This window comes from Zootoca vivipara, chromosome 6 (assembly GCF_965207765.1).
Source record: "Zootoca vivipara chromosome 6, rZooViv2.hap1.1, whole genome shotgun sequence".
Classification (NCBI taxonomy): domain Eukaryota; kingdom Metazoa; phylum Chordata; class Lepidosauria; order Squamata; family Lacertidae; genus Zootoca; species Zootoca vivipara.
Genome location: NC_142589.1, coordinates 56,838,985 through 56,864,701, shown reverse-complemented (window position 1 = coordinate 56,864,701; position 25,717 = coordinate 56,838,985). Strand labels below are relative to the sequence as shown.

The 25,717-nt window shown below is 42.5% G+C and overlaps 1 protein-coding gene across 1 annotated transcript in view; it reads left to right on the top strand.

Annotated features, from left to right (window-relative positions):
• The window catches only part of CSMD2 (CUB and Sushi multiple domains 2), a 354,334-nt gene that overhangs the window by 95,477 nt on the left and 233,140 nt on the right, over positions 1-25,717 (top strand). The window contains exons 4-6 of the mRNA XM_088671318.1: positions 13,107-13,219; positions 16,232-16,309; positions 24,971-25,058. Of these exons, the coding sequence (XP_088527444.1) occupies positions 13,107-13,219; positions 16,232-16,309; positions 24,971-25,058 (279 nt within the window). The remainder of the gene's footprint in view (positions 1-13,106; positions 13,220-16,231; positions 16,310-24,970; positions 25,059-25,717) is intronic.

Genomic DNA, 25,717 nt, shown 5'->3' with positions numbered 1-25,717 from the left:
TGTATTCCGAAGCAAGCCCTCTGAGGAGATGAATGTAAAAGATGATGAAGTTGGATGTTATAACTATAAAAGCATGTGTGAATATACCGGAAAGGAAGGGGGGGGAGGCTTATTCTTAGTGGTAACCGAAGGTAGAACAAGAAGCCAATTTTATAGCTGTCGGGATGATTATTAGACAAGAGAGTAGGCTGCCAAAGGGCCAGCTTGAATCACCATCACCAGAAATATTCATAGGCTTGAACACAGGAAGAAAATGAGAAATTCTTTCTGATCTGGTGTGAGCAGGATGGCCATGTGTACAAATAGTTAGCTATTAGATTAGCTTGAGGAGGTGGCTAGGCTGTGGCATTTTGGGTCAGGGAAGGAGTGGATCTTCTTGGCTGTTCCTGAAATGTTTCTCCTTCTTACACCAGGACAAGGGAACTTTTTTCAGCCTGAGGGTTGCATTCCTGCAAGAGCAGTCTTCCAGGGATTGTATGCCAGTGGTGGGCAGGGCCATACCGGTAGATAGGCAAGAAGTGTCCAGAATGTCAGTTTTGCTTTTGTACAGCATATTACATTCAGAAGGAAGTAAAAAAAATGCTAAAGTGCAACCCCCCAAAACAACAACAACAACAACAACAACCCAGAAGCATTCCTGTTAGCAGTACAGTGGTACCTCGGTTTATGAACACAATTGGTTCCGGAAGTGTGTTCATAAACTGAAGCGTTCATAAACTGAAGCGTTCATAAACTGAAGCGTTCATAAACTGAAGCGAACTTTCCCATTGAAAGTAATGGAAAGTGGATGAATCCGTTCCAGACGGGTCCGCGGAGTACTCAACCTGAAGCGTACTTAACCCGAAGCATGGGTGTAATTGGTTCCGGAAGTCTGTTCATAAACTGAAGCGTTCGTAAACTGAGGCGAACTTTCCCATTTAAAGTAATGGAAACAGGGGCGTACCCAGGATCAAAATTAGGGGGCAAGGGGCGGGGCCAAGGCACGGGAGGGGAGGGGCCACAGTGGGAATGTGGGCGGGGCTACATGACCTGCGCCTCCCAGCTCTTCCGAGGAGGCGGCCCCAGGCTCCTGCTCCCCGCGCAAAGCTCCAGAGGCGCGCGGGGAGCGTAAGCCTGGGGCCACCACGCTGCGCCCCTCAGCCTTTTGCTTCTTGGGGGGGGCAACTGCCCCCCTGCCCCCTGCCTACGCCCATGAATGGAAAGTGAATTAATCCATTCCAGATGGGTCCACGGCGTTCGTAAACCGAAAATTTGTAAATCGAGGTGTTCATAAACCGAGGTTCCACTGTAGTTGGTCAGGAAATACCAAATAAAATTTAAAAACGTATTTCTGTATGCAACAAAAGCTGCAAGAATACTATACGCAGAAATGTGGAAAGAGAAGGCTAGTCCAACAAAAGATCAATGGCTGCATAAACTAATATGATATGTCGAACTAGGAAGTATGACAGCCAAAATAAGAAATATAGATGGAAAGACAGTAATAATAAGTGAGTGGGAACAACTTGAAGGGTATCTAAAATGAAGCGGTATTAAGATAAATCTACAAGCGGGGTTGACCCTATGAACAGCAGTAGATAAAACAAATGATTATGAATAGAAGAAGAAAACAATAGATAATAAAGGGAGATGTGGCAGGCCAACAGAATGTACAATAGGATGTCAAGGAAATATAGGTTGGGAAGTATATCTATATCATAATAGGATGGGGGGGAAAGTATGTATAATGTACTGCATATGGAAAATGCATCATCATCAATAATAATAATAATAATAATAATAATAATAATAATAATAATAATAAACAGATTACATGCAAAAGTCAGAGTGTTTTTTTTAAACATACTTTCCATTCAGGCAAGCAAGGGGCAACATCACAGTTCAAGGATACATTCTAGCCAGGCAAAATCACCCCAGGAGGGTGCAAAGCTGGGCTAGTAACCTAGGAAGAGTTCTTCGAGCCAGACAGAGAAGTCTGGGGCTTCCCAATACAGTTTGGCACTTTCATTTCATGCCAGTTGATAGATCCTGAAACTACCCTTCCACCCACAAAAATTCCTAGTCCTCCTTAATAAAACCTCATTTGAAAAGCGTAGCAGCTTATGTGCAGTGTGTGGTGAAAGTTCAGAAATGGAATGGGGTCTGTATAGGGCAGGCATCCCCAAACTGCGGCCCTCCAGATGTTTTAGCCTACAACTGCCATGATCCCTAGCTAACAGGACCAGTTGTCAGGGAAGATGGGAATTGTAGTCCAAAACATCTGGAGGGCCGAAGTTTGGGGATGCCTGGTATAGGGAGCTTCCTAGGACAGGGCTCCTGATGGGCTATTAGGCCCACAATGCCTAGCAGTATTACCCATGTAATCCCTACTCCCCTTTCACTACCATCATCCCTTTCAACAAGACAAACCAAGGTATCTTTTTTTCCCTACAACTGGAATGCAGTTCATTAAGGGAATATCTGTATGGCTAAAGTACATTATTTATTTAGCTGTTTTATGCTGCAAAAAAAAATGTAGGCTTGCTGAATTCTGGAGGCTTTGGTTTTAAAAAATGCACCTATCTTGCATGCAGAAATGTCAATCCCTAGTTTCATCCCCCGCATCTCCAGATAGGGCTGGGAAAGGCCCCTTCATGAAATCCCGGAGAGCCACTGCAGCCGATCAATGTAGTAGACAACTAGATAAACAAGTGATATGACCATTTGGAAAACCCAAATTGCCATTTGTTCCAATTCAATGTTAAAGAGCAGTTTTTCCTGGAGCAAGTGATGGGGCAAAAAAATAAAGTGCTCAGACAGAGAATCCCCATACCTATATCTAGAACATAGATAGGCAAACTAAGGCCCAGGGACAGGACGCGACCCAATCACCTTCTAAATCCGGCCCATGGATGGTCCAGGAATCAATGTGTTTTTACATGAGTAGAATGTGTGCTTTTATTTAAAATGCATCTCTGGGCTATTTGTGGGGTATAGGAATTTGTTCATTTCCCCAAAAAATATAGTCTGGCCCCCCATAAGATCTGAGGGACAGTGGACCAGCCCCCTGCTCAAAATGTTTGCTGACTCCTATAAAGTGCAAGAAAGAGAAAGGTTTGTGTGGATGAGCCTTTAGGATAAGGCAGCTTCCTGTGTTACATCATCAGCTAGTCATAAAGGATACACACAGTTAATTTTCATTGAATCAGACAATTGGTCTGTCTGGCCCTGAATTATCTACTTTGGCAATCCAGTAGCCCAGAAATCAGGAGATTCCAAAAATTGAACCCAGGCTCTTGTGAATGCAAACATGTGCAAACCATTATGCTGCTGCCATCCCTCCTAGGTCATGGGAACATCCAAAAAAGGATGTGTTTTCTGGTATGGTGCTAGAAAATGCTAATACAGGACATTAAAGCATTTGCCTGGATATAGGTGTGCTCAAATAGAATATGGGAGCAGGGGTGCACATGCGAACCACACCCACAGTGTCCTTGTTCACATCACCCCATCCCCAACCACTCCATCTTGCATGGGGCATCTCTTGAATGCTGGCATGAGGAGGGTCAGGGAGTGGAACACAGCAGCGGGCAGAGGTGCACATGAGGATGTTGGGGGCAGTGCAGGCATCCCTATCCCTTCCCACATTGTGAGTGTTCATGAACATACCTCTTGAACTAAGTGTAGACTAGCTTTGCCCCACTGTTGTTGTTTAAAGAGGCAGCTGGTGTTTGCAGATGCTTGCCACATCGAGAAATCCGAGGGAGTTCAAATTGCATCTTTTCTTCTTTAGATTAAAAAAGCACGAATTAAGAATATCACTGTAAATCTTTTGCAATGGAAAAAAATTTGATTGGTTTCTTTGTTTTTTGCTTTGTTTTGTTTTTGGCCAGCCAGTGTAATGCGAGAGTGGATGGTAATTAAAGCTGACAGCCCCGGCTGATTCTCCTTGTTCTGTGCAAGCCTTTGCATCTTTTATGGGAACTAACTCCCCCAAAGTGGCCGAGATAATGATAAACACTATCTCAGGTCACCTCTAGTAAGAAAGGGCCTTTGTTCCAAAAGATGCCTTTTAAGAACAAGGTGCTGCTGACTTAGAAGACATTTGATTTGCAGGTGCTGGGGGAATTGCTCTGCTGGGTCCTTGCTTGTACAGTAAAGATACAGGGGTCATCCTCTTGAAATTGTTTCCTCGCAGACAAAGAAACCCCTGAAGTTCCGACCACATCTCCTTTCAGGCAACTAAAAGTTCTACCTCCATTAGTTAGGTGGCTTCATGTCTCATCAGTAAATTGCCTATTTCCACCTTCAGTTCCATCATGCAGCTTTTGTTGTATCCCCCCAATCTCCAAGCGACAAGAGACTCCAGGGGTACTGACATGTACCCAGGGTTTGTTTTACTGAGGATGAAGATCGACAGACACTGTGGTGTCTTTTGGATATGTCCACCCATTTGTTTCTATGGCAACAGAGCTAACTTTTTTAAGATGCAGCTGAGGCCATAACCTTGACAGTGGCCTCTTCTAAGCTGCCTTGAGACAGAGTCATAGGCCTGGAAGGGACTCATTGATATCATTCAAACTGACCCCCCCACAAACCTATAATACTATATATGTCCAAACCTGCAGGACAGGCTTGAAAATGCCTAGGATAGGTGGGAAGCAGGGAATTCCGCTGTAGATATTGTCATGAATGATGACTTCTAATAGGAAATTCAGATTAACACAGCCTTCCCCAGTCTGGTGTCCTCCAGATGTTTTGGGAGACAATTGCCATTAGCCTCGGCCAGCACATGCTGCAAAAACTCCTGCAGCAAAACCATTGAAAAAGACTTATGGGCACCTTAAATACTAACAAATTCATTATGGGGAAAAATCTTGTGGACTCAGCCCCACTTTGTCAGATGCATGAATGCGAAAGCTTAGTTGGCAGATGTATAATGGAGGAAATTGTAAGGTGGCAGTTGAATGGCAATGAGATGCCAGAATTACATTCAGTGATAATTATATTTCAAGCGTTTGCTAAATGGGCACACCTTTAATTTTTCATAGTAGAAGATTGGTGTTGAATGCTTAACTACTACACAACATACCCTCTCTTGCGCTGAATTTGTGCAACTTATTGATGAAACTGGTTATGGGATGTATTGATTATATAACACAGTGATAGCTCATGTACATTTGTAAGATTTGTTAAATGGCCAAGGTGTAACATGGAACACAATTAAGCTACCATTGTTAAGGGGCAAAGCATAAGGAGCAAATGTCCCACCATATACACTGAAACTTTTTTTGGGGGGGGGGTCATTGCCTGTGCAAATGGCTTGAATTGTTTCTGGGCTGCAACCTGAAACCATAATCCCTGAATCAGTGATAGGCCCCCCTCATGCCCTTCAACCACTGGAACTCTGGCTTCATCAATTCCTGTTTGGAAACAAGATGGATCTATTTGGAGAAGTGCTCTTGCTCTTTACTCCTGTGGCTTTTAATCTTGAAGAACAACTTGACCTAATTACTTGTTTTCCTTGCAGAAGTCCAGCCCTGGCGGGAATTTTCTCATCCTGCTGGTAAAATAAAATGGGAGGTTGGGTGGGGGCTTTGCCCGTGTGCTTTATTAAAGAGAATTGCCTAAAATAACGTGCTTTTAAATTAAGGGCCGTCTCTTCACCTCTTGAGATAATTAGACTGGAAGTTCGGAGGGAAAGGTTAAGGGGCAAAAAAAAGTGAATACAGTAATAAATAATGATGTAGAGTTTGTGAAACGCTGTCTCTTCTGCTTACTGAAAGATAGGTACCCTCTCTTTCCCTCTCTCTTTTGTAGATGAATTGCTTAATGATGTGGTTTTCATATTTAATAAGCTTTGCAGCCATCAGGTGGGATAGCCATTGCAGGCATTCCTCACCAAGACAAGTTTGTCCTTGGAAACATGTAATGTGTGGTGTAGTGGTTAAGAGCGGTAGACTCATAATCTGGGGAACCGGGTTTGCGTCTCCACTCCTCCACATGCAGCTGCTGGGTGACCTTGGGCTAGTCACACTTCATTGAAGTCTCTCAGCCCCATTCACCTCACAGAGTGTTTGTTGTGGGGGAGGAAGGGAAAGGAGAATGATAGCCGCTTTGAGACTCCTTAGGGTAGTGATAAAGCAGAATATCAAATCCAAACTCCTCCTCCTCCTTCTCCTCCTTCTCCTCCTCTTCTCCTTTCCCCAGTTTTGTTTGTTACGATTGTTGGAGAACTATTTGAGATGTATGCTATACTGTGCATACATCTCAAATCTAATGTATAACTGATAAAATAAAAACTCCCCCAAAGAAAGAAACATGAAATGTGAAGACAGTAAAATATTGAGTCTAATGTAATATCTATTTTTCTTTTTCTTTTAAGAAAAAAGGGGGAAGTCTGCATTATTATTATTATTATTATTATTATTATTATTATTATTATTTGTTGTTGTTGTTGTTGTTGTTGTTGTTGTTGTTGTTGTTGTTGTTGTTTTACCCCTGTCATCTGCCTCTCAGCTGTGACCCACTTCTCCCCTTTTTATCCTCAATAGAACTCTGTGAGGTAACTTAGGTTGAGAGACTAGCCCAAGGCCACCCAGTGTGCCTTATGGCCAAGTGAGTGTTTGAACCCGGGTCTCTCTCCAACATTAGATCAAAGTTTAGATTGCTACATCACGCTGACTCTTGAGGTGCATGGTTGTTCATGCCCCTCTATCCAATACCTAGAAATGTGTGTTATCTCTGAAGCCCTACTCAAACATAAGGATCAGGAACTTGAAGCTGACATGAAAAGATCTTGTGTTGGTCCCTTTTGTTTCAGTTGGCCTTATGCAAGGTATTGTGAATTGCTTCATTCATTCTTGGAACGACACCATATTGTAAAATCACTGTTCTGCTTGACTGAGTGCTGGCAATAATCTACCATCTCGTGCCTTGAGAAGTGGTGTGAACCTGGAGCAGAGGGAGCAACTGCCAGGCAAGCAGCTTGGGAATGAAAAGTGAAAGCCTCTTGGCTTCTTGCAGCAATGAGTTGCTCAGAGTGAGGGAGTTCACCAGAACTTCGGAGCTTTATATTAGGCTGTTATGAACCTGGAGGTGGATCCCTTGTCTTCAGGGAACATGGGTGAGGACTCTGAAGCAGCAGAAGGGGAAAGGCAGCCAAGGCTAGCTCCACATGTGCTTTCACCAGATGAGCCTGTAGTGTCAGCACCCTTCTGGCTTGAGGCTGCAGCGTTGCTGTCCTCACACACAGAGGGCTCTGCCACAACTCACCCCATTACTCTTCCCTGATCTTCCAGATTAGAAGACTGATGGAGTGAGTGATGGCAGATGGGATGCAGCTGCTGCTGAATCATAGCTCAACTCTCTTACAGCACAGCTGAAACCCTGTCTGAACTTGCATCCAGGCCGAGCCTGGCCTTACACCAGCCCTCGCCTGAGATCAGCACTCTGCTCACAACAGATTGGCTCCCTAGGGTCACCTGATCCCCAGGACCACGACAATTGCTCCAGGGTGACCCTCTTGTGATTCCTTTCTCCAAGCAGTATTCCTAGTGGGGGATTGGTTGGGAATTATTGCTGCGCTTCTCATTGGAATCCCATTGTGCACGCAACACCTTGTTTTGGGTTTTCTTGCTTCTGATGTCTTTATTGTTGGAAGCAATTCAGTGCATGAAAACAAACAAACCCACATCTACAAAAGTGAGTCTAAAGAGACTGGGACCTCAGCCCATGGTCAACAGAAATATCTTGGAGTCTCTTTAAATTGTTGGAGCATCATGAATTGGCCACTGAATTAGAGCTGCACTGAAAATCTCTCTCTCTCTCTCTCTCTCTCTCTCTCTCTCTCTCTCTCTCTCTCTCTCTCTCTCTCTCCATCCATCTGGTGGATGGGATAAAACAAAACCATCCTGAGGGACGGTGAAGGTGTGTGTGTGTGTGTGTGTGTGTGTGTGTGTGTGTGTGTGTGTGTATTTCTCTAATGTGTAGGAAGGGGTTAGAGCTTTTGTTGCTTAAACTTATGAAGCAGCCAAGTGTTTTCCAGTCCCCTCCCCTCCCCATCCCATTTAACATAAAAGTCCCATATTGCTCATAACAGCAGAAAGCTAAATTCATAGCTTCCTGCTTGGATCACTTCTTGGAACACCTTTGGAGCCATGTAACACCATGTCACCTTGTGTTACTCGAAGGCATCCTGGGAAATGTTACTGACAGGAAGCAGTGCAAAGCTGAAGAATTGCCTCCTGAACATTTAGGGGCCTACCCCCAATGTTTGCATGGAGAGAATATTTTTCAGACCCTGGGGCTGAGGGTTTGGGGCCAGCATTACACTGAACATATCTGGATAGCAAATGGGGATGTGGTTGAAGTATCCTCCTCTCTCCCAGGTTATTCCTCTTCCCGTGGAACATCAGACCCTTGTTTTGGGAGTGGGGTTAAGATGGATTGGCCTCATTTGGAAACAAGAACCATCTAAGTACATCTTCAGCTTCCTAAAGATTGCAATATACTAATTGGATCTCCTCATGGGTTTGGATGACTAGCCGCCTATTAAGATTAAAGTAAAAAATCAATAATCATTACTCACTAGTGGAAGTTCAATAGCCATTCTAAATTAAGGCCTCTCTGGGGGTGCAGGGTTAGAGAGAAAGAAATAAGCTGTTTAGATCATCCTTCCCCAACCTGGTACTTACCAGCTATTGTGGGCAACAAACTCTGTTCAAGAGATGTGGTCCAAAACATCTGGAAGGCACCAAGTTAGGACAGGCAAGCACATAGCTTAAGGCAAAACACAAGGAGCAAGTACATTTAAGCTGCTAAGCCACTGAGTTATAAGTTTTATTGGGCTGAGGAAGCAATTCGTCCAATGAATAACAAACAAGCCTAGAAATTGCCTGGAATTTTGATGGAATATTTTTGGTCAGTGTGTGTGGAGATTTGAGCATGAACCACAAAGATTTGAGACTAAAATTTAAACCCATGGCAGGAGGTAAAGCCTACCATATATATAATTGTAGCAGTTAAAGGTAAAAGGTAAGGTAAAGGACCTCTGGGCAGCTAAGTCCAGTCAAAGATGACTTTGGGGTGTGGTGCTCATCACGCTTCAGGCCAAGGGAGCCAGAGTTTGTCCACAGACAGCTTTCCGGGTCATGTGGCCAGCATGACTAAACCGCTTCTGTGGGTAATGATCATAGTAAATAATTCTATAAAGTCTGTATATATCATAGGAGTCAACTCCTAGGAGCTGTGGGGGCTTTGGCCCCAATAATAAAATGTCATTTTATTATTGCCATTCAAATTTTATTATTGCCATTCGAATTGTATGTGTGCACCATGTCATGTGATAGATTACTTGGGCCCCCGCAATATTTCATTCATGTTGGCATCCCTGGTATATATTAATACTTCTTTTTGCAAAGTAGACCCAGATCTTTTCAGTCTGCCCAGAGCTTGGCAGGGTTATGTGGGGTGACAAGATGTCATCATATATTTGTTATCTTTGATTGACAGTGATTGGGAGATGCACAGACTGATGGCATGTTTTCATTTATAGTATTAATAGGGCACATTAGCTGAGCATTTAACCCATCATAGGATGGTTATATGGTTTCCATTTTTATGCTTTATAAATGACATTAATGAACTGCCTAAGACCTCAATAACGTATGCCCCTATGAGACAATGGTACCTATAATCATATGTGACTCTTACTTCCCTTTGCAAGATCTATTTTATTTTGACGTCTGCAAAAGTGTACTAAAAACCTTCTGTTCATCTTATTCCAATTGCAGTATGTGCTCCACACAGCCATTTCTATTTGTTACTTTAAGCTTGTTTTGTCAGTATATTGTTATTTCTGAAAACTCAACAAGCCCATCTTTTTAAAAATATACAGGTCACATTATGAGGAAGCAAGGGCAAAGGGTCATGGAGTGGTGGTTTCTCCATGTGTTTTACAGTGCCCAGTTCCTTGCTGAGGGTGGGAGCACTTGCCTCCTGTTGCACGGGAAACTTGTATTATGTTAAGCAGCAAGAGAGACTTTTCTCTCCTAAAGTACGCCCTTGAGCTAAGCAGCTACTTGAGTTCTGTGTGTCTTCACCTATAATTAAATAGCCCATTATGTTAGGCATTAAAGCTTCATCACCATTCTTTTAGCCCTATGGAGATTGCAGTCTTCTGTTGTAAAAAATAGCAATTATCAGTCAATGGACTCATTTAAGATATGTATCTCATAGTGATCTTCTTGCTCATTGTATTCAAGTTGTGTCCTCCATTGCCTCTTCCTCCACACAGCAATTGATTCTTTCTTAGCTGAGGCTGGGATGGCCATTAGGGCTCTATGCTGCACCCGGCCTCTCTAAACTGGAATCAGTAGAATCACAACTGGGTTGAACATACTCGAATGAAAGGATGGGTGCTCAATCAGCTGCTGAGCAAACTATTCAGGAAGGAGAAGCTTCTGGTAGGACTTCAGCTGCCTTGGGAGGCCTACATAAGGATGTGCGAATTCCCAAGAAATTTCCCTTCTCTCATCTAACTACTCTAACTTCCCTTGAAATTCCTCAGGGCTTCCCCGCAAAGCGGGCACAACCCTATGGGGAATAAACCAGAACATAAATTTCAGATAGGTGTGGGTAAATGCACCAAAACACACACACACACACACTAAAGAAGATTGAGCAACTAGATCAAGACGTGAGAAGTTATGCAATTTATAGTCACACAACAAAGTTTTCAGGCTTCAATTCCCGACATGCATAGTTTTCAGCACAGATCAATAGCAGACAGCCACTGCCACAAACATTCCTTTGCATCACATATTAATTTATCCCCCTGGGGCTTTGCATTGGGTTCTGAGATCAGCATAGATGCATCATCTGCAAGAGATTGCCTTCTAAGCAATTAGTCTAATTAAAAGGCAAAGTGTTTCTTTTACTAGTTTTCTACCACCCCTACCCAAGCCAGAAACCCCATCAACATAGAATACGGTAGCTCTAGATTTATTTAGGGTCCAGGGACGTAATGATTTAAAGGCTCTTTGTGCCATTCTTAAAGGCAGATTAGTGAAGTATTGTATTGTGACAGAAAGGTGGCATTACCCTGTCTGAACATATGAAGCTGCCTTCAGCAGAATCAGATCATTAGTCCATCTCAACCAATATCTGCCTAACTCAGATAATCTATACCATGGTAGATTTTATTTTCATGAATGATCTGTACCTTGGGTTCCTCTTTCCATTCAGCAAAATTATGGAGCGAGAGTTAGCTGGACTGGGGTAGACTCCTCCACTCAGTTAGGAAACCTGAATTATTAGAGCTCCGGTGCAATTATTAGACCTATGCAAGCTTCTGAACCTCTAAACACATGGGTGTGGTGGGGTGGGTGGGGTAGGGGCAGTGTCAGGATCCATGGCACACCTTCCCATCCATATGTTACTTCTTCATGCAGAGGGTTAACTGCTGAATTGGTCTATTATCTCAGACACATCCTCAGTAGATTATTCTGGTGATTGTACTTGGTTGCATATTGATTTGGTGATTTGTTCTTGCAATGAGAGCTGAAAACCTCAGTCTCTTCAAGGGCAGAATTTGTGGGGTTTCTTGTCATTGCCTTCTTCTTTTTAACGCTGTTCTTGAAACATGGAATTGGTCTTAGAATGCCAATAGCATATAACTAATGTGACACTGTCTCTAATAAAATGTCTGAAATGGACTTTGGTTAAAAGTAATTGGATTCTGTAATAGCTCTTATCGCATTAATGTTGTTTGCACTGTTCTGGTTAAGGCCATTAATTTTGCTCTCATATACCCCAATTTTCAAGGGTGCTTGTGACTATTAGGTAAACATTTGTTTCTGACAGAATCCGTGATGGCTTGGCCAAGAGTTCCCTCATTATTATTAATTCCCTATTCCCCTCAAAGAAAAAAAATATTCATTGCAATTCTCCCCCCCTCCTTTTGTTAAAAAAGTGAAAATATAGTATTGAATAAGTGAGTAGAGAGTAGTGTGGTTTCCTGTTTAATTGGATCATCAATAGGATGCTTAATGCTGTATGGAAATACCAGTGCCATTTTAGTGCTCCCAAAGTGAGCCATAGAGAATGTCTCTGTGTGTTTTTTCATGGCCTATCTCAATAGGTTTTTTTGTTTCTTTTTCTTGTTGACTTCAGCCACATTCACATCATATAGTTTGAGCACTATAATGCCACTTTGACGAGAGATTGCTTGCCACAAAGAATTCTGGAGTCCATGATTTAATGGTGAATGCCTTTTCACAGGGAACTCTGGGAATTGCAGCTCTGGGGGGGGGAATAAGGAGTCTCCTAACAACTCTCAGCACTCTTAACGAACTACAACTCCCAGAGTTCTTTGATATGAATATATGGTGTGAATGTGGTCTTAGTCAAGAGGAACCTTCATTGCTCAAAGTATCTGCCTCTAAGAGCAGTGATACCATTGAGCAGTATTTTGCTGCATTCAGGACTGAATTCAGGCTCTGCCTCTGCTAAACATATAAACAACTTTATTTATTTATTTTATTTAAAAACAGTATGGGCTCCTGACCAGTAGATTGTTCCCTGCATGATATTATGATGATTTCAAATTTACAACGCATCCTTCCTCCCCAAAGGAGTCAAGGACAGCTCCTGATAATAAAATGTCACAGAAACAATTTAATACATCACAACAACATAATACATATGTTATAATAGTTAAAACCAGGTGGAAGGTTGGTGGGGTATTTTTCTTTTTACTGATTCTTCTATATGTTTTGGAAAGTGGTTTGTCTGTCTGTTCTCTCTGCATTTGAGAAGGTTCCCAAGATGGAGGAGCTGTCTTTCATCCATGTTTGGATGCCACTGGGTGCCATTTTGAATCAGGATGGCAGACGAAATCATTCCAAACAGCACTGATCAGAATAGCTCTGAAGGTGTTGTCAACCAATTAGGTGTGACAGTTCCCGAGACTGAAGCTGTATGAAAAGATACATTTGCGTGCTATATTGAATCAAGATGGCAGAACAAAATGTTCCAACTTTTTTGTTTTTTTTGGGGGGGGGGGGAAGTAATAATCAACACAATTGTGACCTTTGCTATCTTTGTTTTGTCTTCCGTTTTTGCAGGTTTACGGGAACGAACCTTCCTGCCCCTGTAATCAGCAGCAAAAACTGGCTTCGCATGCACTTTATGTCAGATGGCAACCACAGGCAAAAGGGCTTCAGTGCTCAGTATCAAGGTATTGGCAGTCTCCTGATTTATTCTGCCCAGTCCCCTACTCCTCCTGAATGACCAATGAACAGTGGGAATTCCTAAAAGCAACTTGAGAATTGGAGTATGCATTATTTGCTGCAGCTTTCAATTTCTCATGTTCATTTTTTAATCTTGTTTAAATACATTTTAATCAAAATGCAGGTATCTAAACATATTGCTTTTTAAAGTTTTTGCTGCTTTTTTGAGCTGAGAACTTTGTCAGAATATTCAGGAAACATGCCAGCTGGCAGGTAGCCAAATCTAATCCGTAAAATAGTCTGGGAGGGGAGGATTAAGTCAGCTCTTATTGAAATTCACCAATATTGGAATCCCTCAAGCACCTAGTGGGCCTTTGCTTGCTCATAACCACATCAGTGGGCTGCATTCAAAAGCAGTGCTTACAGGAGACAAAATAATAGCTTAACACAGAGCTACAAATATTGTATTGAAATGCTCTTTTCCACACTGCAGTGGGAACTGCTGCCCACAAATAGGGCAAGGCTAGTGACGCTTGCACGGCCTGCAGACCTCAGATTTGTCTGGCATTTGCCAGGAAGGAAAGTCATGCCAATTTGACCATAGCTCAGTGACAGAGCTGCCTCTTTGCATGCAGATGGTCCAAAGTTCAACTCCTGGCATCTCCAGTTAAAAGTATCAGCTGGCAGATGATGTAAATCCTTTGCCAGAGACACTGAAGGGTGGCTGTGAGTCAAAACAGACAATACTGGGCTTGATTGACAAATAGCGTGAAACAGCTTCCTGTGTGCTTCACATCAGAACTTTTGGGGGAAGGTGGATTGTGTTTACAACTCAGCAGTGTAGATCTTCTGGCCCACAGGACTACTTTGGCCTTCCAGGGTCTTAATTTCATTCAGGAGATCATTTTCCCCAAATTATACCCATCTTGCTCTATACCTGCAATTGTGTTAAATATGCAGCCTCCTACTGAAATCAGGGTTTGCGGGGACTGCAGATTTCAAATTACTCAGGCAAAGAAAAACACTTCACCTGTGATGAAGTCAGGTCATTGACAGGCGGGTGCCCCTGTTCACTTGTCAAAATGACCTGCACGTTCTGTGGGAGGTCAGAATCCAGAGCACTAGCAGGATCCAGTTCCAAACCTCTCCCATAGTATGTGTGATGCATGGTGCTACCAGAACAAGCCTTCATATGTGATAATTCAGGCTGGGTTCTCCTCCCCTTCCACCACTGTGTTCTGTGGTTAAGAAACTCAGGTTATGATCTTTATGAATCATCTTTCAGATTTAATACCTAAAGCTGTTTAGTCATAATTTTCAATTGCCCTGATGCTGATTTTTTAAAAAGAAAAGGGAAATCAAAGTCATGATTGCTGCTTTGCTTATTAAAAATACACCTGCCTGAATCATACCTTTTTTCTTTCTTTTTTGCAAAAATAGTCAAGTAAAGATTAATGTTATAATTTCCTCTCTGATTAAGGAAAATGTCAGGGGCTTCTAATCCAGTAAGCTTGGTTAAAAAAAACCCCAAAAAACTTAGACATAATAGTCTGAGTGTTTGCATGTTGTGTGCTTTAAAAGATAAATTTCCCAGAAGTCATTGCTCATTTGGAAGAGACACTAGGGGGTTCAGAACCAATTTCTTGTGTTATTTCTTAGAGACAGGTTTATGTTTAGACAGATGACAGAAGATGCTTGCAAAGGACAGGAGAGAGCTAAATTAAACCTTACTATTTCCCTTACCCTTTCCTTTATAGTTGTAAGGCTATAGCTGTGGGTGGAAGATGTATCTTAACCTTTTCCCATCCCTCTGTTTATCTACTCAAAACACCACATCCATCTGCTTTCCTCCCTGCAAGAGAAAGTTGATGAAATCCTCAGTTCCCAGAGTTCCTTAACAATCAGTCAGGGTCTTCTAATGACTTTGAGCACCCATAACATGGGGGAAGCCATGACTGTGAAATCATAGGTCTTTAAACATATAATGGAGATGGGACCTAACATTGGTTGCATCTCTTAATTTTTGAATACCCTGTATATTCTTCAGTGATGCATTGACCCTAATAGTTTACTTGGTGCCTTTTTGTTACTCTGGGAGAAACTCCTTCCTGGTATTTTTTGAAGATGCTAGCAAGGCATGTGCTAAATATGTACAGTCCAATGAAGATTCTATTGCCTGCTGTTTCAAGGGGATCTTAGAGAGGGTGAAAGACAGGAAATGAGTGGCAAAGAAGGAAACGGCGTAATTCTACTGATGTGGGTCATTCATCCTGTCATGATCTGGAGCTTCTGGAGAAAATTATTCCACCTGAATTTAGAGCAATTTACATGGAAAAGTATGCAAGAATAGCAGCATTGTGTTACCTTAAAATAACAACAACAACAACAACAACAATAATAATAATAATAATAATAAAATTTATACCCCGCCCATCTGGCTGGGTTTCCCCAGTCACTCTGGGCGGCTTCCAACAGAAGAATAAAATAATCGATTAAAGACTAAAAGCCTCCCTAAACAGGGCTGCCTTCAAATGTCTTCTAAAAATCTGGTAGCTGTTTTTCTCTTTGACATCTGATGGGAGGGGCGTTCCACAGGGCAGGCTCCACTACCGAGAAGGCCCTCTGCCTGGTTCCCTGCAACTTGGCTTCTTGCAACAAGGGAACCGCCAGGAGGCCCTCAGTACTGGACCTCAGTGTCTGGGCAGAACGATGGGGGTGGAGACATGTTATTATATTATAAGTTTTAAAAGATAAAGTCCATTTTATCAGGTGCATATAGTGTAATCCTCTGGGGCGAGGGATTGAAAAAGGCTGTAAACATTGTGGGTGAAATTCCTTTGGGAGATTGAATTGTTCTTCCACTAATTTCGTAGCATTGCTCCCCCCCCCCGATGTCTCCCCCCCCCCGATGTCTGATTTGCATCCATTGCAAATGGACTGACCTATAGAAAAGTCTTGTTTTCTTGGCAGGCTGTAGTCCATCTTTTGCTGATCTCTCTTCCTTTTCATTACCTCTCTAGTCAAAAAGCAAATGGAGATGAAGTCCCGGGGTGTGAAATTGATGCCAAGTAAGGACACAAACCAGAAGACATCTGTGTGTAAGTTTCACCCACCGTTGCACGTCCAGTGAGAACTAGCGCCTTAAGCATTCCATAACTCTACAGCAATCTCCAGAATGTTGCCACTCTTTCTCCCGAGTTTTAATGCTTGTTATCCCCACCTCCTACCCTGCATTATCGTCTCACCTCCTTCTTCCGGTGCTCTGTTTGCAAGCACCTACTAACTGTCAAGATGCGGCCTGGATGGGTGGGAAGGGGAAAGTCATGTGTGTGCAATCTATAGTGTTAGCAATCCTGTGGAGGGCTTGGGGAGACTCGGATATCTCTGCTTTTTGTCACATACTCTATAGAGTCATCAAGATGCAAACACATTTTTTGACAACCAGATGTATTTGTCTAGCATGAATGTAAGAGGACTTGGATCAGCGGTGAGGAAGCAAGCAACAAAAAAGCTGCAGTGACTCCACTGATAATCTGAAATGAGATCTTTCCTCTCTCCCATTCCTGGTCATTGAATTTCACTGTGCCTAACTTAAAGAAAAAGACAAAAGGAGAAAATAGTAATATTCACCACACTTATTCCGGATGTGCTTTTTAGTTTTTCACTAACTTTGCCTTTCTTTAAACAAACAACTTGCTAGAAACAGACCTAGAATAGACAGTTTGTTTTGTTCTGGGATTGTTCCTTTACTGAAGTTAGCAGACTCCTTTGGGTATTTTGTGTGTGTGTGTGTGTGTGTGTGTGTGTGTGTGTGTGATCTTTTGTTTGTACATATGATCCTTTACACACACAAAAAGCATTAGATGCACTCCTTTGATAGGTATTTGAATTCGAAGTGGAGCAATCCTTGGGTGTGGATTCCCTCCATAGAATTGCATTGGAATGGAAACCGAGCTGGGATTTTGCAGTTGGATGTCAAAAGTGGATTTAGAGGAGAATGATCGGTTCAGATGCATTGGGCATTGGGCATTGGGCCAAGAGGGCGCCACAGGGGGCACTGAAACAATGATGAACAGTGGAAGACGAGAGAGCCTGGACACAGCCAAGTTTTGGCATCACTGAAATTTTAAAGCACAAAGTCTGCTGGAAATGGATAGAAACAGTGCAAGAGTGGGCATCTGGTAGTGTGAATTGCTGGGCAGGAAATGTTTGTGTCATTCCTAGACAGGACCAGAAGTGCCTCTAATGTAGGATCAGAACTAAAAACTCACCTGGTTCCTTGGGTCAATACTGTCATCTTTCAAGGCAGTATGGGGAAAGGTTACTTGTGCTATTTGTGTGGTTCCGTAGCGTTATGGGATGCAGACTGCTTTAAAGTAATTCCATTTGGGCATTTGTATCAGAGAGAGAGAGAGAGAGTAGGAAAAAACCAGAGTGGTTTTGAATTGCTCTTTCAAATGGCATTCTATGCTTTTGCTCATTTGTGGCATCCGAGCTGTGATTGCACAAACTGGCTAGTGGATGAAGAGCAGGATGTAGAGTTAAAGGAACATTCTCAAGGTGAAGGGGTAATAATACCCAGTTCAGATGGTGACATAAAATTTGATTTTGATCTAGTCCAATTTATTTGGCTGGGAATATTGCTATTAACTACTCAGCCCCACCTGTGCTCTGTTATGTGCTATCTATTTCACATGGTTGTCTGTGTGGATAGTGGGACTCTTAAGAGATTGATGAGCAAGGAAGAGACAGCAGCTGAGAGATAAGCTATAGTTGTGACGGATTGTGTGTGTTTAACATGGCAGAGTAAGTCACAGTGTCTGTTTCTTCAACACAGATTCATCTGAAGCAGCACAATAGCTTATATTGGAACACATTCGGTTTCCCTCCGCTTTGGCAATACAAAGCAAAATTAAATAATAATTTGTGCTCTTAATTGTGTTGTAAGGCACTGACTAGGCATCTTGCAACCAAGTGACTCTTAAATCAGATATTTAGTTCAGTGACACACCATCTTCTCAACGTGCCATGGGTCTTTCTAAAAATGTAGGAAGTTTAAGTAAAAATATAATATGCTGCTTCTTGATCTTCTCAGCCCAGTTTGTATCAGGAGCCAAAATTCCAAACTATTTCTTCCCAAATAGATGTGAAGGTGATTGTCCACTACTCCAATATAGTTTTTGCAATAACTGCTAATGCAAGGTGCAATCAGATTTTGGCTTTCTGGGTCCTCTCCTCCATAGCAGCAATGATTCCTGCAGACATATTCCTAGCGGCAAGAGAGTTTGTTCCGCATGTCCACATAGGAAGTTCCAGCATCCGTCTCCTTAGGGGGACCACATCTTGTCTACAAGCAGCTGTCTAACCTGACTCCCAGTTTAAGAAGAACAAGAACTAAAAGAATGATTCATTCCAAAGGCTTTAATATTGAGATTGGTGTGATACCTATGCAAATCTCTGGTCTATGGTGCAGCAGGCAATACACATACAGGTAGTTAAGCCAAGGCACACAGGTAATCTAAGCCCTCAAAGCATAGACTGTTGATCCAACACTGGCACACCCCTTGCTGTATTTTATAGACGAGGAATGGGGTGGACTCAAAATAATGCAGTGAGTGGTTCTGCTCATTAGCAAGCAATCTATCAAGAACCAGCCAGTAGCCTAATGAGCTGAAGACGAAGATTGTCTAGCACCTGGATGTACCAAGGGCCTCTCCAAGACATTGTGTTGAGTAAGATGGGGTCCACTTTCATGTACACTTCCATGTGCAGAAGCTGAATGAAGTGGCAATTGAACCTTTCTTCAGTGCTGGTGATAGCACAGTGCCCCAGGATAACGGGCTAGTTTAGTGTATGTGTGGCATACACAACTCTGCCCACTTCACCAGTAGCTGCTCCCCCATTCCCCAGCATCTGCAGCCCAAGGTGGCTGTCTGACTCTGTGTAATAGTAGGACCAGCTTTGAATGGATCTGTACAGAGAGTAGTCTGCATGTCAACCAAAGAATGGATTTGTTTAAATAGAACTGTGAAGTGGCATTTTTAAAATGAAGACATGAATTTTAAGTATACGGGAGGAGAAAAGGCCTCCTAGCGACAGACAACCAGGCTTTGATCTTATGCTTCTCAAGTGTGCATTGCCACTTGGTGAGCCATTTTTTGCAATTTAATAGAGTTGCTGGTGATGTGTATGCCTGCTGTTCAAGGGGAGGGTGGTTAGCAATCCTTCTCAGTGCTTTTGTCCAACCATGCTAAGAACCTGTGGGGCACCAAACTAAATTTCAGTTCATACATAACAACAAATTGCTTGTTGTTGCTAAAGGCATGAGCCTCAGGCTCACATGCACCCCCGTCCTCCTTCCTTCACATACAGGTGGAGGAAATGTAAAGTATTTCATCAAAGTTCATCAGAAACAGGCATTTGCTATCTGAAAATAGAAGACTGTGTTCTATACAAAGCACAGCAAGTTAACAAACCAAAATAGAAAACACTTTGATCCAGGTTCAATACTTTGCTTGGTTAACTGAATTTGTACAAACCACAGTTTCCTTGTTTGGATGCAACAGAAACTTCAGGTTGTTACAAACTCTGATGAGCAGCATTAAACACATGTATGTAACGTGAGGAGGAGGAGCACACAAACCTAAAATGCATTGTGTTGCCATGACATGAAACAATGATTTATTGGTACAGTACTTCTGAATCAGTCTAAACCAGGGATGGGAAACCAGTTGCCCTATAGATATTGTTAGACTACAATGTACATTAATAGGTAATATGTAGCAAACTCTAGGACTTGAGCAAGCTTCCAAGGAAAGCAGATTGCAACCAACAGATTTCAGTGTTCACAACCAAGCTAGTATATACTCATGCAGGGCCTGATGACTACCAGCATTTCAAGGGCCATTTCAGGGAATTTAAAAGACCAGTTTTCTTGCTGTTGAATGGCCTCGGGTTATCGGCCTTTGCCAGGGAGAATCTCTACAAGAGAGAACAGAGGTGGGTGGACCAATTCAAATTTTGGAAAGACTTTTTCAATTTGGTGGATTTCATGTCTATGGATCCTCCCAGTCCTGGCTCCATGTTAAGATGAACAATTCATGCAGTGTGTGTGTGTGTCAAGTTGGTAGTGTTCTTTGGATCCTGACAGTTGTGTTCCTACACTCTTGCTTGGTTGTGTACATATTCCTGAGAAGGGTTAAGACCGATAGTCCTATCTTCTGACCTCCACACAGGCAGCCCCCCCCCCAACACCCAGTTGTGTATGTGAAACCTTAGAATAGTTTATCATGGAATTGGTTGAGGCCCTTAACACAAATGCCCTCTGTTTATTCACAGCCATGTCCTTTTGTGTTTTCTAAGTGTTTTGTTGTACATCTGCCAAACAATATAAAACAAAACAACAGAGTCTTTGCGGAATAACAGGCCAAAGCCAGGCTTTTTTAATGGGAGGGCCCATTTTCTTTTAACTAAAGATCCTGCTTCCCCAGACAGTAAGAAACTCATTTATCTTCTAGCTGATATTAAAAGACAACCCCTCATTGAATGGAATCTCCCCCCCCCCCCCGAGGAAAAAACGGATCAATTATCCCTTTATTAATGCTGTGTACAGAGGATTGACGAGGGTTTGCCTGGCCTTTGAATAGCTGAAGTAAATTATCACAGCAAACACTGAAACCATAATTGGATACATTTAACACAGAACTGTGAATTGGCAAATTGTATTTATTTATTTTGCAGAGGAGAGATTGACTAGCTAGAATCTAGAAAGAGAAGACACCTACTGCCCCCCCCATCCTGTATGCACTTTGGACTGTCCTTCAGGCTGGCGCAGGTGGTTGGTCTAAGAGACAAGGACAGGATACATGTCGGTGTCTAGGCAGGATGAAGGACCCTTTTCCAGCCTGAAGACTGCTTTCCCTTCTGGGTAACTTTCTGAGGGTCACCCAGCCCAATCCCCTGCAGTGGAGGAATCTTTCGTCCAACATGGGTCTTGAACCCACAACCCTGAGATTAAGAGTCTCATGCTCTACCAACTGAGCTATCCCAGCTCATAGTCTGATTTGGAGTCACTTCTGAATCTACGTTTCTGGCTTGTTTCTCTCTAATTAATTAATTTATTTATTACTACAGTTATAGCCCATCTTTTCTCCAAGGAGCTCAACTATGGTATACACAGTTCTCTCCCCTCCATTTTATCCTCTCAATAACCCTGTGAGGTAGGTTAGGCTGTGACTGGCCCAAGGTCACCCAGTGAACTTCATGGTCAGGTGGGGACTAGAACCCTAGTCTCCCAGGTCCTAGCCTGACACTCTTAACCACTATACCACACTTGCTCCTAAACAAAACAACTATGAGTGATAACCAAAGCCTAGACTTATCACTCATGTTTTGTTTGAAGAAAACAAATTATGGACATAACACTAAGCCAGAGCATGGCTTGTTTCCTGATAGTGTGGCGGCAGCAGAAGGAGCTGGGAAGGGGCAAAGCACTCACAATTTAAGGAGCAAGGCACCAGCACACTCCACATTCACATTATACCATAGTTTATTTTAACTATGGTATAATGTGACATGCAAACAGAGCCACGGTGTCTTGACTGTCTTGATTTCCAACCATCCAACCAGGGTCCATCGGAGATGGAAAGAAATTATTATTATTATTATTATTATTATTATTATTATTATTACTATTATTACTATTAACATTTCTATACTACCCTTCACTTCATCTGAGGATCACAGGGTGGTTTACAATATAAAAACAAAACTGCGTAATATAGTAACTAACAAAAACACCCCCCACCCCACCCCCACACAAACTATCAACTCCTGCTCTTCATTGTCATCTGCATTGTTCTCAGCTGGATCTTCTCCTTCCTGCCAAGGAGTCATTTGGTGACTTCTGGCAGTCAAATCTGCATTCCTACAGTGACTCTGAGCTGCCACCTTTGCTTTTGAGGAGCAATCCTAGAGAGAACAAGGGATCAAGGCAGGGCTTATGATGTGGTTGGAAGGGTTAATGGTGGTGAGTCTGGGTCAAGTAAAATCCTGACACCTTCTCATGGTTATTGTGATCTACACTGACAGTGATGCAGTAGTAGTATTGGGTTGCATTGGTGTTCTCTTGTTTCCCTGACAATATGATGATTGCTTCACCATCACAGGGTGATGGTGGCTGATACAGGGAGGGGAGAGAAAGCAGTGGCCAGAGAGGGTGGGACCCACAACACTCACTCAAATATCTAAATGTGCCCATGGGCCTAAGAAAGGTTGGTGACTGGAACCAAATGGGTGGACCAAGCATGTGATCAGTGGCTTCTAAATAATCTAGCTGATGGTTATGGTGCTTCCACAGAAAAAGGTGTTGCGTCCATATGTGGTAGCTGCAAGGAAATTGTTTCCCGCCTGGATGATGAGCCCATCCTTGTATATGGATGTGGCATTCCAAGTCTACCTTTCACCTTCTGCAGCAATTGTTTTGATTCATGTATACAGAAATGGTTTATGGACTGGGCCTTCAACGCAATGTGCTTGAAAAGAAGGACCAGAGAGGTGATACTCTGGGTTCATAAAATGTTGTGGTCCATAGGACGACCAGCAGGTTGGTTGTATGAATGGTTCATTCCATAGGGAAATGTATGTGTGGGCAATCCACAGAACTGAAGAGCCCTCCTTCAAGGGTTTCAAGATGGAGTGATGGATCTGTGCCCCACAAGGCAGAAATTGGGGAGGATGGATGATAGGGTTTCCTAAGGGAGGTGGTGGGGGTGAGCCTCCTATTACAGAAGCGAAAAAAGAGGCAACGTTAATACTTTTTAAGAATATCAGCCATAAAGGGATGTTACCTTTTTTTTAAAAAAAATGAGTTGTTGGGGTCTTTTTTCATATTTGTGCTCATGGGGCTTGTGTCTTGTTTCTAAGAATACAGATGCACTCACAATACAAGGATGAATGCTGATAATACTGCTTCAATCTTTATCCCACCATAGCAACTGAGGGTTGCTCCACACACCATGATCACCATCATCATCATTACTAGTGTGCATTCAGAAAACATTGTGCACCTCTCAAAGTGAAATGTGTGAACATGGCAAGGTCTTCTAGGCTGAGTCAGGAAAGCAGTTCATCCAAGTCAGCAAAATTGAAAGTCGGGGTCTGGCAGTCAAGGTGGGAGCTGTCTATCAGTACCAGCAGAGTTACTGAAAGCCAGAGGCCTTGGGGAACAAGTTTTGAACACAGTGGGATGGAGTTTCCCAAATGTTGCTAGGATTAAAAACCTGGAAGTGAGATGATAGATGATATAGATAGATGATAGATAGATAGTTAGATAGATAGATAGATAGATAGATAGATAGATAGATAGATAGATAGATGATAGATGTTTTGTGACCTCAGTGCATTCTAAGGATGACCTGATCCCAGCCTCTCCCAGTCTCACTATGTGCTGGGGTCTGTGATATGGCTGTCCTCTAAAGAGATATTGTCTGGTTCTGAGTGCAGGCACAGCCTGTCAGAAACATATGTGGTTACAAGCCTATGTATCTTGCCAAGTACTGTTGTCCCAAAGCCAACACTGACCATGGCTCCCTGTTGAGGGCTCACTCTGTGGCATACCTGTTCTTTTCATCATTTGTTATGACCGTTGGTACCCATTCTTCTCCAATGATCTTTGGGGTTCTGCTGAGACCAATGGACACATAGTATAGACGTGTGTGTGATTTAGTTAGCCACACAGCAGTGGGAACTGGGCACGCTTATTCCTTTTTCATGCTCTGTGACTTTTCCATTCATTGCTAAAGAACTTTCACATTCTTCTTCACCTACCCACACAGTGCAATGTCAGAAAATTAAGCTGCATCAAATAACAGAAGGGTTGGAGGAAATAAAGCAATGACGATGAAGATGCATGGCATTTATGCAGTAGAAACTATTTGTTTCTTTGTTTATTACTTTGGGGTTTTTTTTAAAGGAAGCTGGTGTATGCAGTTGAAAGACCAACAAATTTTCTCTCAATCTCATTTCATCCTGGTTTGATCCCTGCTGTGTGTGTTTGTGGCCAAGAGTGCAAGACTGCAGTGGGTGGGATGGAGTTAATCGTTGTCCGGTTGACTTTTCTTTATCTTCTGCTAATAGGAAGAGGCTTGCTCTGTTGCAGATTGCCCCACATTCAAACTAAATCACCAACTTTGGAACACTGCAACCAGCTTCTGACCTCTTCTCCCTTCATATCTCTGCACACTTTTGATGTCACACTCTACAACTATTTATTTATTTATTTATTTATTTATTTATTTATTTATTTACTTATTTTTTAGCTGTGTCTTTTTCATTCACATCTGCGTCTTGGTGATGGTGGGCTTTTTACAAATATTCTGTGTCATTCCACAGGTGTCCTTTTAAATAGCTGGCTCTGGAAATGTGCCCTTTAATTTGGGGGATTTGTGTGTATGTGTGAGAGAGATAGGCAAAACATGTTCCGCATCGGGGTGGGGGGCAGCGATGAGTGGATCTCAGAGGGTGCTGCCTAGACTGAGCTAAATTAAGTCTTTCCATTGCACTTACTCCCTTAGTAGACATGTAACGATTTTGTTGCTTTTTTTAAAAAAAGGGGGAACATACAACTCAAATGCATTCCAATTTGTAATATCCCATTTTCTCTTCACATTCTCCAACAGAGTTGATTTTTTTTTTTTAAAAAAAAAAAATGATTCTGTCTTCTATTCTATCTCTGTATATGCTGTTTTTTTGCTTTGTAGTAACACAGGTTGGTGTGTCCCAGGGACATAACATGTGTCCAGACCCTGGGATTCCAGACCAAGGCAAAAGGATAGGCAATGATTTCAGGTAAGAATTTGTTTATCTGTCCCCCAACTCTACGTGTGTGTGTGTGTGTGTGTGTGTGTGTGTGTGTGCATGTGTGCTTCACTCTTCACCAGGCCCTGCAGATGTTTCAGCAAAGTACTGCTCTTGATTCTTTGAAAGTCCATTCAGAACAGATCAGAGATAGAAGCTTCTTCACCCTATGTGCAGTTAGCTTCTGTAATTGGCTGCTGCAAGGGTGGTTACAGATATGGTCTAGAAGGCTTTGAAAAAGGAGTTAGACAAATTTGTGGAGGGGAGTTTTACTGACAGCCATTAAGCATGATTGTTAAGTAGAATCCTTACAAGAAGAGGCAATTTGCTTTGAATATCAGTTGCAATGGACAAGGGCATGACTAGGGAATGCTGTTGCCTTTGTGCCCAGCTTTTACCGAGAAAAAATAGCTGGCTGGTGTTGGAAACAGGATGGAGTGTGTACTGGCAGTGATTGACCTAAAAATGTTGGGAGATATCTAGCTCCTGTCCCAGAACACAATGACAGTGGCACTAATGTCAAAGTTAGAATAGATTTTCATTCAAGTCCCCCCCCCCCAAGTCCTTTATTGGGATTTTACATATTACAAAAGAGAAAACCTTGACACTATCATAAGATTGTTCTGTGAACCGCCCTGAGACCTCCTGGT